This window comes from Salmo salar, chromosome 09 (assembly GCF_965601325.2).
Source record: "Salmo salar chromosome 09, fSalSal1, whole genome shotgun sequence".
Lineage (NCBI taxonomy): Eukaryota > Metazoa > Chordata > Actinopteri > Salmoniformes > Salmonidae > Salmo > Salmo salar.
In genome coordinates, this window is record NC_138299.1 from 98,696,478 (window position 1) to 98,713,520 (window position 17,043).

A 17,043-nucleotide genomic window follows, 5' to 3' on the forward strand; every position below is an offset into this window, starting at 1 on the left:
CACCCGCCTGTCCGGAGCAGTCAGAGCCGCCCGCCAGCCCGGTGAGTCCTGTGCCTGTGCCTAGGGCCAGGCCTCTTACATGTCCCCTCAGCCTGGTGAATCCTGGGTCAGTGCCGCCGGAGCCGCCAGGGACGCCCGCCAGCCAGGCGCAACCAGGGTCGCCCGCCAGCCGGGCGCAGCCATCGCTGCCCGCCAGCCGGGTGCAGTCATCACCGCCCGCCAGCCGGGCGCAACCAGGGTCGCCCGCCAGCCGGGCGCAACCATCACCGCCCGCCAGCCAGGTGCAACCAGGGTCGCCCGCCTGCCGGGCGCAGCCATCGCCGCCCACCAGCCGGGCGCAGCTATCACCGCCCGCCAGCCGGGCGCAGTCAGGGTCGCCCACCAGACCTTCGGCGCGGCCAGGTGCGCCACCTAAGAGGGCGACGCCGAGGGTGGAGCAGAGACCACGTCCCGCACCTGAGCCGCCGCCGTAAGAAGGCCCACCCGGACCCTCCCCTTCAGTGTCAGGTTTTGCGGCCGGAGTCCGCACCCCGGGGGGGGGGGGGGGGGGGGTACTGTAATGCCCTGGCCATAGAGAGGGTTTTTTTGTTCTTCTTTTTGTTCTCCAGGGTGTTACATTGGGTGGGCATTCTATGTTAATTTTTCTATGTTTTTGTATTTCTTTGTTTTGGGCCGCGTGTGGCTCCCAATCAGGCACAGCTGAAGTTCATTGTTGCTGATTGGAAGTCACACATAAGGAGCCTGTTTTTCCTTTGGGTTTTGTGGGGGATTGTTTTCTGTTTAGTGTAGTTCCTGACAGAACTGTTGGCTGTCGTTTCTTTTCGTGTTTTGTTATTAGTGTTCAATTCGGTCTATTAAAAGTCTCATGATGAACACATCCTCCGCTGCACCTTGGTCTCCTCTTTCCTCTCACGACAGCCGTTACACTACCGTAATCAGAATTAATGGAAGTTTGAGAGTGCTCGATTTAATCTAAACAGTAAACAAAAAAGTTGTTTGACCTTAACCCGTTCGGCAATTTCATTGGTCTAATGAAAGCTTCATGCCGCCAAAAAACAGAGTACGTCACAGAATGTGTTTTTTAGGAGAAAAAAAAATTTTAAGCGGGAAAAATCCATATATTAGCCGCATCATTGTTTAAGCCGCGAGGTTCAAACCTTGGGAAAAAAATTGCAGCTTATAGTCCGGAAATTACGGTATATTGTGGTTGGTATGGCTACTTAAATCAATTATTGTTATTGATTCTGCAATTGGTTTAATTCCATTCTTTATACAATGCTTAAAGGAGACACCATTGATATCCTGTATTCTGCAGTTGGGACAAGTTTTAATCAAGTCAATATAATCATGTTAATTCCCAAGGCCTTTCTTAGTCTTGAGAGGAGCTTGTCAAATTTATATGCAGTTTGATATTATTTTTGTTTCAATGCTAGTGGACAATATTGGCAGGCTGCTGTTCTTTCATAATCTTTGCTAATTCCTAAGGCCTTTCTCTCTTTCTTTCAGTCTTGAGAGGAGCTTGTCGTGTGTGTGTGTGTGTGTGTGTGTGTGTGTGTGTGTGTCAAGTCGAGTGGGCCGCTGCGGGACAGTCAGTCTATCCTTCAAGGACAAAATGGTCTACCTATCACTATTGATCTGCCTTCTGCAGTTACACCATCTGTCCAGAAGGGGGAGACCTCAATCTGTGACCTTCACACAGATGTACACACACACGCAAGCACACACACACACACACACACACACACACACACACACACACACACACACACACACACACACACACACACACACACACACACACACACACACACACACACACACACACACACACAGGAAAGGCTGCTGTGTTCGGTTGTAGATTTCCCCCTCATTGTCTTTCTAATCAACGACCGTCTGTTTTCAACCAGGTCAGATAGTAGCTGATGGGAACTCTCTAGGTTATCAGTGACAATCATCGATCAATTAAACACCAACAGAGACACAACACGATTTCCACTGCGGCTGTTGAAGATTGGGCCTGGAGCAGTGTGTGTGTGTGTGTGTGTGTGTGTGTGTGTGTGTGTGTGTGTGTGTGTGTGTGTGAGCGCACTATGCATCCCCATCCTCAGCCCCGGCCAGAACCAGAGAGGTTGTTTTATTGTGCCGAGGCTAGAAGTGACAGGTTCCTCCTTCCACACTGCAGAGAGGAGCAGTCCTCTGGGATGAACTGGCTGAAGTAGGCTGAACTTTAGAAGGTTGAACTGGCTGAATGATAGCCTTTAGAAGGTTGAACTGGCTGAATGATAGCCTTTAGAAGGAGGTAATGGCTGAATGATAGCCTTTAGAAGGTTGAACTGGCTGGATGATAGCATTTAGAAGGTTGAACTGGCTGGATGATAGCCTTTTGAAGGTTGAACTGGCTGAATGATAGCCTTTAGAAGGCTGAACTGGCTGAATGATAGCCTTTAGAAGGATGAACTGGCTGAATGATAGCCTTTAGAAGGTTGAACTGGTTGAATGATAGCCTTTAGAAGGTTGAACTGGCTGAATGATAGCCGTTAGAAGGCTGAACTGGCTGAATGATAGCCTTTAGAAGGATGAACTGGCTGAATGATAGCCTTTAGAAGGTTGAACTGGTTGAATGATAGCCTTTAGAAGGCTGAACTGGCTGAATGATAGCCTTTAGAAGGTTGAACTGGCTGAATGACAGCCTTTAGAAGGAGGTAATGGCTGAATGATAGCCTTTAGAAGGTTGAACTGGCTGAATGATAGCCTTTAGAAGGAGGTAATGGCTGAATGATAGCCTTTAGAAGGTTGGACTGGCTGAATGATAACCTTTAGAAGGCTGAACTGGCTGAATGATAGCCTTTAGAAGGCTGAACTGGCTGAATGATAGCCTTTAGAAGGCTGAACTGGCTGAATGATAGTCTTTAGAAGGCTGAACTGGCTGAATGATAGCTTTTAGAAGGAGGTAATGGCTGAATGATAGCCTTTAGAATGTTGAACTGGCTGAATGATAGCCTTTAGAAGGAGGTAATGGCTGAATGATAGCCTTTAGAAGGTTGAACTGGCTGAATGATAGCCTTTAGAAGGCTGACCTGGCTGAATGATAGCCTTTAGAAGGTTGAACTGGCTGAATGACAGCCTTCAGAAGGTTGACCTGGCTGAATGATCGCCTTTCGAAGGAGGTAATGGAGGGCTTTGACCTGGCCCTGAATGAATCACATTTCAAAATATATCTACATAAAGGCCTAGTCACGGGATATTTGGTAATAATTACATAAAACAATGTCATGATATTAACATAATATGACAATATTATTAACTGCAATACTATATAATAATACTAAATAATAATTTGGTGGGTGCTTATATTTGTCCTATTTTGTATAATATTGTTAACTGCAATACTATACAGGCCTAACGCCACTCAAACAAGCATTTTCTGTTAGCATTTTCTATAAAACGCAGCAGAAAAATGCATGACTTGTATTTCACATACTACAGTAGACTACATGTTGACATCACCCAACCGGAATTTCCTGAACTCATACCGTGTAAAAGGCTGGATGAAGATCTGGGTCATTCCTGCCAAACATTGGGATTTACAGACTACCAGCTATCATCTCTTGTAGAGGTTAGAGTACTAAGCACTATATGGTACTCAGCGCGTACGTCCCAAATGGCACCATATTCCCTGTATAGTGCACTACTTTTGAGCAGAGCGCTACGGCACCCTATTCCCTGTATAGTGCACTACTTTTGACCAGAGCCCTATGGCACCCTATTCCCTGTGTATAGTGCACTACTTTTGTCCAGAGCCCTATGGCACCCTATTCCCTGTATAGTGCACTACTTTTGACCAGAGCTCTATGGTTGCCATTAGGGATGTGGCTAGCTTCTCGATTTACCTGAGAGAGACTAGTGCTCCAGGGAACAGTAGACTAATCTACCCTCACTGAGTACATACCCTCCTTTCAGGGATTATAGATTAGAACAATAATACTGAGGATTTATTTTCTGATTTTTTTTACTCTCTTTTGAATGACTGAATGGATTCACATTCCTTGGACGTAGAATGTGGCTGTAGCCTCCTGCCTGCCTGTCTGCCAGGTCAAGGCGCATGGAATGAAAAGGAGTTTATGGAATATTTATGTCTAACTCCTTCTAGGGTTTTCTGTGTTTTCTCTCTTTTCCCTCCTCTTCCTCCTCCTCCTCCTCCTCCACCTCTCCTCCTCCTCCTCCACCTCCTCCTCATCCTCCACCACCTCCTCCTCCTCCTAAACCTCCTCATCCTCCACCACCTCCTCCTCCTCCTCCTCCACCTCCTCCACCCCCTCCTCCACCTTCTCCTCCTCCTCCTCTTCCTCCTCCACCTCCTGCGGCTCTCACCTGTCACCTCCTCAGACTTCTATATTCCCCCCACAAGGCTGACAGGTTTACTTCTTATTAAATCACATGGTCTTGGATTTAATCAATTAATCTGGACACATAAAATGTATTGATTAAATGCTAAGAATAATAACCATTTGAATTCCTCCATCTAGCTACACCTCAGAGAAATTAGATGAGTGACGCAGAGAAAGAGTCCCTTAGCTGGATCAGAGTTTTAGGAAGAGATGGAGCAACATGATCTATGGTAGATAGATACTACTAAATGAGTTATACGTTGATAGCTGTATTTGATATTCAGTCATCAAGACATCAATATCACAAACACCATCAGATATACGACAGCGATGGAGTTTCAAAAAAAGAATCTGAGAGAGAGTGTAGCGATGGGGTATTCAATTTCAATCTACTTGTTGTACAGCCTGATCCCAGATCTGTTTGTGCTGTCTTGCCAACTGCTTTGGTCAATGTGCATGACAAACTAGGTATGATAATGACCACATGAGTTTGATATAGAGTAAAACAGATCTGGGACCAGGCTACTTGTTTAACTGACTTTGATACGAGGATAACAGGCACCACCCATTGGGAATGTTGTAATGCAGTGGCCTTTAAGCCCAACAGTTAAAACCTGGTGTCCTCCTGGGCCTGTTAGACGATAGATTATGTCAGACTACGTTAAGGCATGTGGGAATAATTCCATTGTTGTGAATCTGATACATACAGTAGCTTATTCTTCTGTTTGGGCTTTGTCCATGGATGTGTCCCAAATGGCATGCTCTTCTTCCCTTTATAGTGCACTACTTTTGACCAGAGCCCTATAGACCCTGGTTAAAAGTAGTGCACTATATAGGGACTAGGGCGCCATTTGGGATGCAATCTAAGGGCTTTAAGGATTCTCAATACTCCCCCAGCATTACATATGAACTGTTGTGTACTTGTAGAGAATATGAGAAACCAAAAATCTAAATATTTAACTGAGCCTGGCTCTGGTCTGAGAGGAGGGGGGAGGAGATAGGAAGTGTTCCTGTGAAAAGTGTTTGTCTAGACGATGATTAGATCATAAAAAGTGAATCCTAATAATAATTTTAAAAAGCAGTTAATTGACCTTCATGTGTCGCCTCCTTCTCCTGAAGCGCAGCAGTTCCTTGTGTTGCCGAGCGATGAAGTTCACAGCAGCGTACTCAAGCAGGGCCGAGAAGACAAACAGGAGGCACACGGCCATCCAGATGTCAATGGCTTTCACATACGACACCTGTGAGTGGGCAGGAGGACACGGTGGTAAGTAGGAGGACAACAACAACAAAAACAAGAATAGAAACAAGAAAAACAACAGCACCAACAACAACACCAACAACACCACCCACTCCACCAACACCACCAACAACACCAACACCAACACCACCAACAACACCAACACCAACACCAACAACACCATCACCAACACCAACAACAACAAAAACACTAACACCAACAACTCCAACACCAACACCAACAACTCCAACACCAACAACTCCAACACCAACAACAACAACAACAATAACACCAACAACTCCAACACCAACAACAACAACAACAACAACAACAATAACACCAACAACTCCAACACCAACAACAACAGAAGGTGACTTTTTTAACTGGATTCTGTAGACTATTCAAATGAAACTGACCTTGGTACCATCTATATATGTATCTGTATCTAATGATCCTGTGATGTCTGCTACAAAGACAACATTTATCTTCTAACTCTGAGAACTGTCCAGTACACAGTGGTCTGCATGGTCAGTTGGCTTGGCAGGACTCTGCTCTGCCTGGGCAGTGAGATAGAGTGAGGCATGGAAACCACATCTTTGGCCTGGAAATTGGGCTAAAGCTAGACTGGGTTGGCTTGTCAGTTCAGCTGAAGCTCACTGTATTTGACAAGTCAGTGACCAAGTGGCCCTGGAATGCAGCTTAGGTGGCATTACAGAATGCATGGTTCACAAGACATTGTTCAAATGATAAGAAGGCAGCAGCCCGAGACAGACAGAGGCAGACTACTGTTTTACTGTTTTCTGGTGTTGTTGGATTGTGGGATTTCTATTTCTCCACTCCAGATCAGATATTTTGATGTGTTTTTTTAGTTTTACAGCACTTAGATCACTTAAAGTGGTGAAATGTATTTATATGCTGGACATTTTCTTCACCTATTTGTATTGAAAGTAGAGCACTACAACAAGGGGATAGATAATAATGACAGCAAAAAGTCACTTTTCTGTGGTGGCTATTTGTTGAGTAATGACACAGTAAAGGGTGACTTTCAAAATGGCCCTCTATCCTCTCCTTTCCTCCCTGTCACCAATGCACCAAGTCAGTGAGGCGTGGAAGAGGGAGAGCAGTCTGTGCTGTGTGCACCTACGCTCAGCTGTGCTGTGTGATCATTATTGTGACAGCTGAACTGCATAGAAATCACGGTTCACTTGTTCAATTTTCCAGTGAACATGAATCACCTAATGTCAACAAGCAAAATGGGAGGATACTTTTCCAGGACATAATTATAAAATCCTAGTCCCTCACGCAATGTCCCTCTTCCTTTTTAATCTGAATCTTTAAAAAGGCATTTTTTTCCTCATGTTGAGTTAGTTTTACCATCTAGGACAATAGACAGTGTGGTTTATAGCTCATCTAGGACAATAGACAGTGTGGTTTGTAGTTCATCTAGGACAATAGACAGTGTGGTTTGTAGTTCATCTTGGACAATAGACATTGTGGTTTGTAGTTCATCTAGGACAATAGACAGCGTGGTTTGTAGCTCATCTAGGACAACAGCTAGTGTGGTTTGTAGTTCATCTAGGACAATAGACAGCGTGGTTTGTAGCTCATCTAGGACAACAGCTAGTGTGGTTTGTAGTTCATCTAGGACAATAGACAGCGTGGTTTGTAGCTCATCTAGGACAATAGACATTGTGGTTTGTAGTTCATCTAGGACAATAGACAGTGTGGTTTGTAGTTCATCTAGGACAATAGACAGTGTGGTTTGTAGTTCATCTAGGACAATTGACAGTGTGGTTTGTAGTTCATCTAGGACAATAGACAGTGTGGTTTGTAGTTCAACTAGGACAATAGACAGTGTGGTTTGTAGTTCATCTAGGACAATAGACAGTGTGGTTTGTAGTTCATCTAGGACAATAGACAGTGTGGTTTATAGTTCATCTAGGACAATAGACAGTGTGGTTTGTAGTTCATCTAGGACAATAGACAGTGTGGTTTGTAGTTCATCTAGGACAATAGACAGTGTGGTTTGTAGCTCATCTAGGACAATAGACAGTGTGGTTTGTAGTTCATCTAGGACAATAGACAGTGTGGTTTGTAGCTCATCTAGGACAATAGACAGTGTGGTTTGTTGTTCATCTAGGACAATAGACAGTGTGGTTTATAGCTCATCTAGGACAATAGACAGTGTGGTTTGTAGCTCATCTAGGACAATAGACAGTGTGGTTTGTAGTTCATCTAGGACAATAGATAGTGTGGTTTGTTGTTCATCTAGGACAATAGACAGTGTGGTTTGTTGTTCATCTAGGACAATAGACAGTGTGGTTTGTAGTTCATCTAGGACAATAGAAAGTGTGGTTTGTAGTTCATCTAGGACAATAGACAGTGTGGTTTGTAGTTCATCTAGGACAATAGACTGTGTGGTTTATAGTTCATCTAGGGCAATAGACAGTGTGGTTTGTAGTTCATCTAGGACAATAGACAGTGTGGTTTGTAGTTCATCTAGGACAATAGCCAGTGTGGTTTGTAGTTCATCTAGGACAATAGACAGCGTGGTTTGTAGTTCATCTAGGACAATAGACATTGTGGTTTGTAGTTCATCTAGGACAATAGACAGTGTGGTTTGTAGTTCATCTAGGACAATAGACAGTGTGGTTTGTAGTTCATCTAGGACAATAGACAGTGTGGTTTGTAGCTCATCTAGGACAATAGACAGTGTGGTTTGTAGTTCATCTAGGACAATAGGCAGTATGGTTTGTAGCTCATCTAGGACAATAGACAGTGTGGTTTGTTGTTCATCTAGGACAATAGACAGTGTGGATTATAGCTCATCTAGGACAATAGACAGTGTGGTTTGTAGTTCATCTAGGACAATAGATAGTGTGGTTTGTAGTTCATCTAGGACAATAGACAGTGTGGTTTGTAGTTCATCTAGGACAATAGACAGTGTGGTTTATAGTTCATCTAGGACAATAGACAGTGTGGTTTGTAGTTCATCTAGGACAATAGACAGTGTGGTTTGTTGTTCATCTAGGACAATAGACAGTGTGGTTTGTAGTTCATCTAGGACAATAGAAAGTGTGGTTTGTAGTTCATCTAGGACAATAGACAGTGTGGTTTGTAGTTCATCTAGGACAATAGACTGTGTGGTTTATAGTTCATCTAGGGCAATAGACAGTGTGGTTTGTAGTTCATCTAGGACAATAGACAGTGTGGTTTGTAGTTCAACTAGGACAATAGCCAGTGTGGTTTGTAGTTCATCTAGGACAATAGACAGCGTGGTTTGTAGTTCATCTAGGACAATAGACATTGTGGTTTGTAGTTCATCTAGGACAATAGACAGTGTGGTTTGTAGTTCATCTAGGACAATAGACAGTGTGGTTTGTAGTTCATCTAGGACAATAGACAGTGTGGTTTGTAGCTCATCTAGGACAATAGACAGTGTGGTTTGTAGTTCATCTAGGACAATAGGCAGTATGGTTTGTAGCTCATCTAGGACAATAGACAGTGTGGTTTGTTGTTCATCTAGGACAATAGACAGTGTGGATTATAGCTCATCTAGGACAATAGACAGTGTGGTTTGTAGTTCATCTAGGACAATAGATAGTGTGGTTTGTAGTTCATCTAGGACAATAGACAGTGTGGTTTGTAGTTCATCTAGGACAATAGACAGTGTGGTTTATAGTTCATCTAGGACAATAGACAGTGTGGTTTGTAGTTCATCTAGGACAATAGACAGTGTGGTTTGTAGTTCATCTAGGACAATAGACAGTGTGGTTTATAGTTCATCTAGGACAATAGACAGTGTGGTTTGTAGTTCATCTAGTACAATAGACAGTGTGGTTTGTAGTTCATGTAGGACAATAGACAATGTGGTTTGTAGCTCATCTAGGACAATAGACAGTGTGGTTTGTAGCTCATCTAGGACAATACACAGTGTGGTTTGTAGCTCATCTAGGACAATAGACAGTGTGGTTTGTAGTTCATCTAGGACAATAGACAGTGTGGTTTATAGCTCATCTAGGACAATAGACAGTGTGGTTTGTAGCTCATCTAGGACAATAGACAGTGTGGTTTGTAGCTCATCTAGGACAATAGACAGTGTGGTTTGTAGCTCATCTAGGACAATAGACAGTGTGGTTTGTAGTTCATCTAGGACAATAGACAGTGTGGTTTGTAGCTCATCTAGGACAATAGACAGTGTGGTTTGTAGTTCATCTAGGAAAATAGACAGTGTGGTTTGTAGTTCATCTAGGACAATAGACAGTGTGGTTTGTAGTTCATCTAGGACAATAGACAGTGTGGTTTGTAGTTCATCTAGGACAATAGACAGTGTGGTTTGTAGTTCATCTAGGACAATAGACAGTGTGGTTTGTAGTTCATCTAGGACAATAGACAGTGTGGTTTGTAGTTCATCTAGGACAATAGACAGTGTGGTTTGTAGTTCATCTAGGACAATAGACAGTGTGGTTTGTAGCTCATCTAGGACAATAGACAGTGTGGTTTGTAGTTCATCTAGGACAATTGACAGTGTGGTTTGTAGCTCATCTAGGACAATAGACAGTGTGGTTTGTTGTTCATCTAGGACAATAGACAGTGTGGATTATAGCTCATCTAGGACAATAGACAGTGTGGTTTTTAGCTCATCTAGGACAATAGACAGTGTGGTTTGTAGTTCATCTAGGACAATAGACAGTGTGGTTTGTAGTTCATCTTGGACAATAGACAGTGTGGTTTGTAGTTCATCTAGGACAATAGACAGTGTGGTTTGTAGCTCATGTAGGACAATAGACAGTGTGGTTTGTAGTTCATCTAGGACAATAGACAGTGTGGTTTGTAGCTCATCTAGGACAATAGACAGTGTGGTTTGTTGTTCATCTAGGAAAATAGACAGTGTGGTTTGTAGTTCATCTAGGACAATAGACAGTGTGGTTTGTAGTTCATCTAGGACAATAGACAGTGTGGTTTGTAGATCATCTAGGACAATAGACAGTGTGGTTTGTAGTTCATCTAGGACAATTGACAGTGTGGTTTGTAGTTCATCTAGGACAATAGACAGTGTGGTTTGTAGTTCAACTAGGACAATAGACAGTGTGGTTTGTAGTTCATCTAGGACAATAGACAGTGTGGTTTGTAGTTCATCTAGGACAATAGACAGTGTGGTTTGTAGTTCATCTAGGACAATAGACAGTGTGGTTTGTAGTTCATCTAGGACAATAGACAGTGTGGTTTGTAGCTCATCTAGGACAATAGACAGTGTGGTTTGTAGCTCATCAAGGACAATAGACAGTGTGGTTTGTAGTTCATCTAGGACAATAGACAGTGTGGTTTGTAGCTCATCTAGGACAATAGACAGTGTGGTTTGTTGTTCATCTAGGACAATAGACAGTGTGGTTTGTAGTTCATCTAGGACAATAGACAGTGTGGTTTGTAGTTCATCTATTACAATAGACAGTGTGGTTTGTAGTTCATCTAGGACAATAGATAGTGTGGTTTGTAGTTCATCTAGGACAATAGACAGTGTGGTTTGTAGTTCATCTAGGACAATAGACAGTGTGGTTTGTAGTTCATCTAGGACAATAGAAAGTGTGGTTTGTAGTTCATCTAGGACAATAGACAGTGTGGTTTGTAGCTCATCTACGACAATAGACAGTGTGGTTTGTAGCTCATCTAGGACAATAGACAGTGTGGTTTGTAGTTCATCTAGGACAATAGACAGTGTGGTTTGTAGCTCATCTAGGACAATAGATAGTGTGGTTTGTTGTTCATCTAGGAAAATAGACAGTGTGGTTTGTAGTTCATCTAGGACAATAGACAGTGTGGTTTGTAGTTCATCTAGGACAATAGACAGTGTGGTTTGTAGATCATCTAGGACAATAGACAGTGTGGTTTGTAGTTCATCTAGGACAATTGACAGTGTGGTTTGTAGTTCATCTAGGACAATAGACAGTGTGGTTTGTAGTTCAACTAGGACAATAGACAGTGTGGTTTGTAGTTCATCTAGGACAATAGACAGTGTGGTTTGTAGTTCATCTAGGACTATAGACAGTGTGGTTTGTAGTTCATCTAGGACAATAGACAGTGTGGTTTGTAGTTCATCTAGGACAATAGACAGTGTGGTTTGTAGCTCATCTAGGACAATAGACAGTGTGGTTTGTAGCTCATCAAGGACAATAGACAGTGTGGTTTGTAGTTCATCTAGGACAATAGACAGTGTGGTTTGTAGCTCATCTAGGACAATAGACAGTGTGGTTTGTTGTTCATCTAGGACAATAGACAGTGTGGTTTGTAGTTCATCTAGGACAATAGACAGTGTGGTTTGTAGTTCATCTATTACAATAGACAGTGTGGTTTGTAGTTCATCTAGGACAATAGATAGTGTGGTTTGTAGTTCATCTAGGACAATAGACAGTGTGGTTTGTAGTTCATCTAGGACAATAGACAGTGTGGTTTGTAGTTCATCTAGGACAATAGAAAGTGTGGTTTGTAGTTCATCTAGGACAATAGACAGTGTGGTTTGTAGCTCATCTACGACAATAGACAGTGTGGTTTGTAGCTCATCTAGGACAATAGACAGTGTGGTTTGTAGTTCATCTAGGACAATAGACAGTGTGGTTTGTAGCTCATCTAGGACAATAGATAGTGTGGTTTGTTGTTCATCTAGGACAATAGACAGTGTGGATTATAGCTCATCTAGGACAATAGACAGTGTGGTTTGTAGTTCATCTAGGACAATAGATAGTGTGGTTTGTAGTTCATCTAGGACAATAGACAGTGTGGTTTGTAGCTCATCTAGGACAATAGACAGTGTGGTTTGTTGTTCATCTAGGACAATAGACAGTGTGGTTTATAGCTCATCTAGGACAATAGACAGTGTGGTTTGTAGCTCATCTAGGACAATAGACAGTGTGGTTTGTAGTTCATCTAGGACAATAGATAGTGTGGTTTGTTGTTCATCTAGGACAATAGACAGTGTGGTTTGTTGTTCATCTAGGACAATAGACAGTGTGGTTTGTAGTTCATCTAGGACAATAGAAAGTGTGGTTTGTAGTTCATCTAGGACAATAGACAGTGTGGTTTGTAGTTCATCTAGGACAATAGACAGTGTGGTTTATAGTTCATCTAGGGCAATAGACAGTGTGGTTTGTAGTTCATCTAGGACAATAGACAGTGTGGTTTGTAGTTCATCTAGGACAATAGCCAGTGTGGTTTGTAGTTCATCTAGGACAATAGACAGCGTGGTTTGTAGTTCATCTAGGACAATAGACATTGTGGTTTGTAGTTCATCTAGGACAATAGACAGTGTGGTTTGTAGTTCATCTAGGACAATAGACAGTGTGGTTTGTAGTTCATCTAGGACAATAGACAGTGTGGTTTGTTGTTCATCTAGGACAATAGACAGTGTGGATTATAGCTCATCTAGGACAATAGACAGTGTGGTTTGTAGCTCATCTAGGACAATAGACAGTGTGGTTTGTAGCTCATCTAGGACAATAGACAGTGTGGTTTATAGCTCATCTAGGACAATAGACAGTGTGGTTTGTAGTTCATCTAGGACAATAGACAGTGTGGTTTGTAGCTCATCTAGGACAATAGACAGTGTGGTTTGTAGTTCATCTAGGACAATAGACAGTGTGGATTATAGCTCATCTAGGACAATAGACAGTGTGGTTTGTAGTTCATCTAGGACAATAGACAGTGTGGATTATAGCTCATCTAGGACAATAGACAGTGTGGTTTGTAGTTCATCTAGGACAATAGACAGTGTGGATTATAGCTCATCTAGGACAATAGACAGTGTGGTTTGTAGCTCATCTAGGACAATAGACAGTGTGGTTTGTAGCTCATCTAGGACAATAGGCAGTATGGTTTGTAGCTCATCTAGGACAATAGACAGTGTGGTTTGTTGTTCATCTAGGACAATAGACAGTGTGGATTATAGCTCATCTAGGACAATAGACAGTGTGGTTTGTAGCTCATCTAGGACAATAGACAGTGTGGTTTGTAGCTCATCTAGGACAATAGACAGTGTGGTTTATAGCTCATCTAGGACAATAGACAGTGTGGTTTGTAGTTCATCTAGGACAATAGACAGTGTGGTTTGTAGCTCATCTAGGACAATAGACAGTGTGGTTTGTTGTTCATCTAGGAAAATAGACAGTGTGGTTTGTAGTTCATCTAGGACAATAGACAGTGTGGTTTGTAGTTCATCTAGGACAATAGACAGTGTGGTTTGTAGTTCATCTAGGACAATAGACAGTGTGGTTTGTAGCTCATCTAGGACAATAGACAGTGTGGTTTGTAGTTCATCTAGGACAATAGACAGTGTGGTTTGTAGCTCATCTAGGACAATAGACAGTGTGGTTTGTAGTTCATCTAGGACAATTGACAGTGTGGTTTGTAGCTCATCTAGGACAAAAGACAGTGTGGTTTTTTGTTCATCTAGGACAATAGACAGTGTGGATTATAGCTCATCTAGGACAATAGACAGTGTGGTTTGTAGCTCATCTAGGACAATAGACAGTGTGGTTTGTAGTTCATCTAGGACAATAGACAGTGTGGTTTGTAGTTCATCTAGGACAATAGACAGTGTGGTTTGTAGTTCATCTAGGACAATAGACAGTGTGGTTTGTTGTTCATCTAGGACAATAGACAGTGTGGTTTGTAGTTCATCTAGGACAATAGACAGTGTGGTTTGTAGTTCATCTAGGATAATAGACAGTGTGGTTTGTAGCTCATCTAGGACAATAGACAGTGTGGTTTGTTGTTCATCTAGGACAATAGACAGTGTGGTTTATAGCTCATCTAGGACAATAGACAATGTAGTTTGTAGCTCATCTAGGACAATAGACAGTGTGGTTTGTAGCTCATCTAGGACAATAGACAGTGTGGTTTGTTGTTCATCTAGGACAATATACAGTGTGGTTTATAGCTCATCTACGACAATAGACAGTGTGGTTTGTAGCTCATCTAGGACAATAGACAGTGTGGTTTGTAGTTCATCTAGGACAATAGACAGTGTGGTTTGTAGCTCATCTAGGACAATAGACAGTGTGGTTTGTAGCTCATCTAGGACAATAGACAGTGTGGTTTGTAGTTCATCTAGGACAATAGACAGTGTGGTTTGTAGCTCATCTAGGACAATAGACAGTGTGGTTTGTTGTTCATCTAGGACAATAGACAGTGTGGTTTATAGCTCATCTAGGACAATAGACATTGTGGTTTGTAGTTCATCTAGGACAATAGACAGTGTGGTTTGTAGTTCATCTAGGACAATAGACAGTGTGGTTTGTAGCTCATCTAGGACAATAGACAGTGTGGTTTGTTGTTCATCTAGGACAATAGACAGTGTGGTTTATAGCTCATCTAGGACAATATACAGTGTGGTTTATAGCTCATCTAGGACAATAGACAGTGTGGTTTATAGCTCATCTAGGACAATATACAGTGTGGTTTATAGCTCATCTAGGACAATAGACAGTGTGGTTTATAGCTCATCTAGGACAATATACAGTGTGGTTTATAGCTCATCTAGGACAATAGACAGTGTGGTTTGTAGCTCATGTAGGACAATAGACAGTGTGGTTTGTAGTTCATCTAGGACAATAGACAGTGTGGTTTGTAGTTCATCTAGGACAATAGACAGTGTGGTTTGTAGTTCATCTAGGACAATAGACAGTGTGGTTTGTAGCTCATCTAGGACAATAGACAGTGTGGTTTGTAGTTCATCTAGGACAATAGATAGTGTGGTTTGTTGTTCATCTAGGACAATAGACAGTGTGGTTTGTTGTTCATCTAGGACAATAGACAGTGTGGTTTGTAGTTCATCTAGGACAATAGAAAGTGTGGTTTGTAGTTCATCTAGGACAATAGCCAGTGTGGTTTGTAGTTCATCTAGGACAATAGACAGCGTGGTTTGTAGTTCATCTAGGACAATAGACAGTGTGGTTTGTAGCTCATCTAGGACAATAGACAGTGTGGTTTGTTGTTCATCTAGGACAATAGGCAGTATGGTTTGTAGCTCATCTAGGACAATAGACAGTGTGGTTTGTTGTTCATCTAGGACAATAGACAGTGTGGATTATAGCTCATCTAGGACAATAGACAGTGTGGTTTGTAGCTCATCTAGGACAATAGACAGTGTGGTTTGTAGCTCATCTAGGACAATAGACAGTGTGGTTTATAGCTCATCTAGGACAATAGACAGTGTGGTTTGTAGTTCATCTAGGACAATAGACAGTGTGGTTTGTAGTTCATCTAGGACAATAGACAGTGTGGTTTGTTGTTCATCTAGGACAATAGACAGTGTGGTTTGTACTTCATCTCGGACAATAGACAGTGTGGTTTGTAGTTCATCTAGGATAATAGACAGTGTGGTTTGTAGCTCATCTAGGACAATAGACAGTGTGGTTTGTTGTTCATCTAGGACAATAGACAGTGTGGTTTATAGCTCATCTAGGACAATAGACAATGTAGTTTGTAGCTCATCTAGGACAATAGACAGTGTGGTTTGTAGCTCATCTAGGACAATAGACAGTGTGGTTTGTTGTTCATCTAGGACAATATACAGTGTGGTTTATAGCTCATCTACGACAATAGACAGTGTGGTTTGTAGCTCATCTAGGACAATAGACAGTGTGGTTTGTAGTTCATCTAGGACAATAGACAGTGTGGTTTGTAGCTCATCTAGGACAATAGACAGTGTGGTTTGTAGCTCATTTAGGACAATAGACAGTGTGGTTTGTAGTTCATCTAGGACAATAGACAGTGTGGTTTGTAGCTCATCTAGGACAATAGACAGTGTGGTTTGTTGTTCATCTAGGACAATAGACAGTGTGGTTTATAGCTCATCTAGGACAATAGACAGTGTGGTTTGTAGCTCATCTATGACAATAGACAGTGTGGTTTGTAGTTCATCTAGGACAATAGACAGTGTGGTTTGTAGTTCATCTAGGACAATAGACAGTGTGGTTTGTAGTTCATCTAGGACAATAGACAGTGTGGTTTGTAGTTCATCTAGGACAATAGACAGTGTGGTTTATAGTTCATCTAGGACAATAGACAGTGTGGTTTGTAGTTCATCTAGGACAATAGACAGTGTGGTTTGTATCTCATCTAGGACAATAGACAGTGTGGTTTGTTGTTCATCTAGGACAATAGACAGTGTGGTTTATAGCTCATCTAGGACAATAGACAGTGTGGTTTGTAGCTCATCTAGGACAATAGACAGTGTGGTTTGTAGCTTATCTAGGACAATAGACAATGTGGTTTGTAGCTCATCTAGGACAATAGACAGTGTGGTTTGTAGTTCATCTAGGACAATAGACAGTGTGGTTTGTTGTTCATCTAGGACAATATACAGTGTGGTTTATAGCTCATCTAGGACAATAGACAGTGTGGTTTGTAGCTCATCTAGGACAA

The 17,043-nt window shown here is 42.0% G+C and overlaps 1 protein-coding gene across 3 annotated transcripts in view; it reads right to left on the reverse strand.

Moving 5' to 3' along the window:
- LOC106612254 (glycine receptor, alpha 1) overlaps positions 1-17,043 on the reverse strand; it is a 143,149-nt gene that overhangs the window by 12,234 nt on the left and 113,872 nt on the right. For all 3 annotated transcript variants that reach the window (XM_082956097.1, XM_082956096.1, XM_082956095.1), the window contains one exon: positions 5,480-5,626. In XM_082956097.1, coding sequence (XP_082812223.1) covers positions 5,480-5,626 — 147 coding nt within the window. The remainder of the gene's footprint in view (positions 1-5,479; positions 5,627-17,043) is intronic.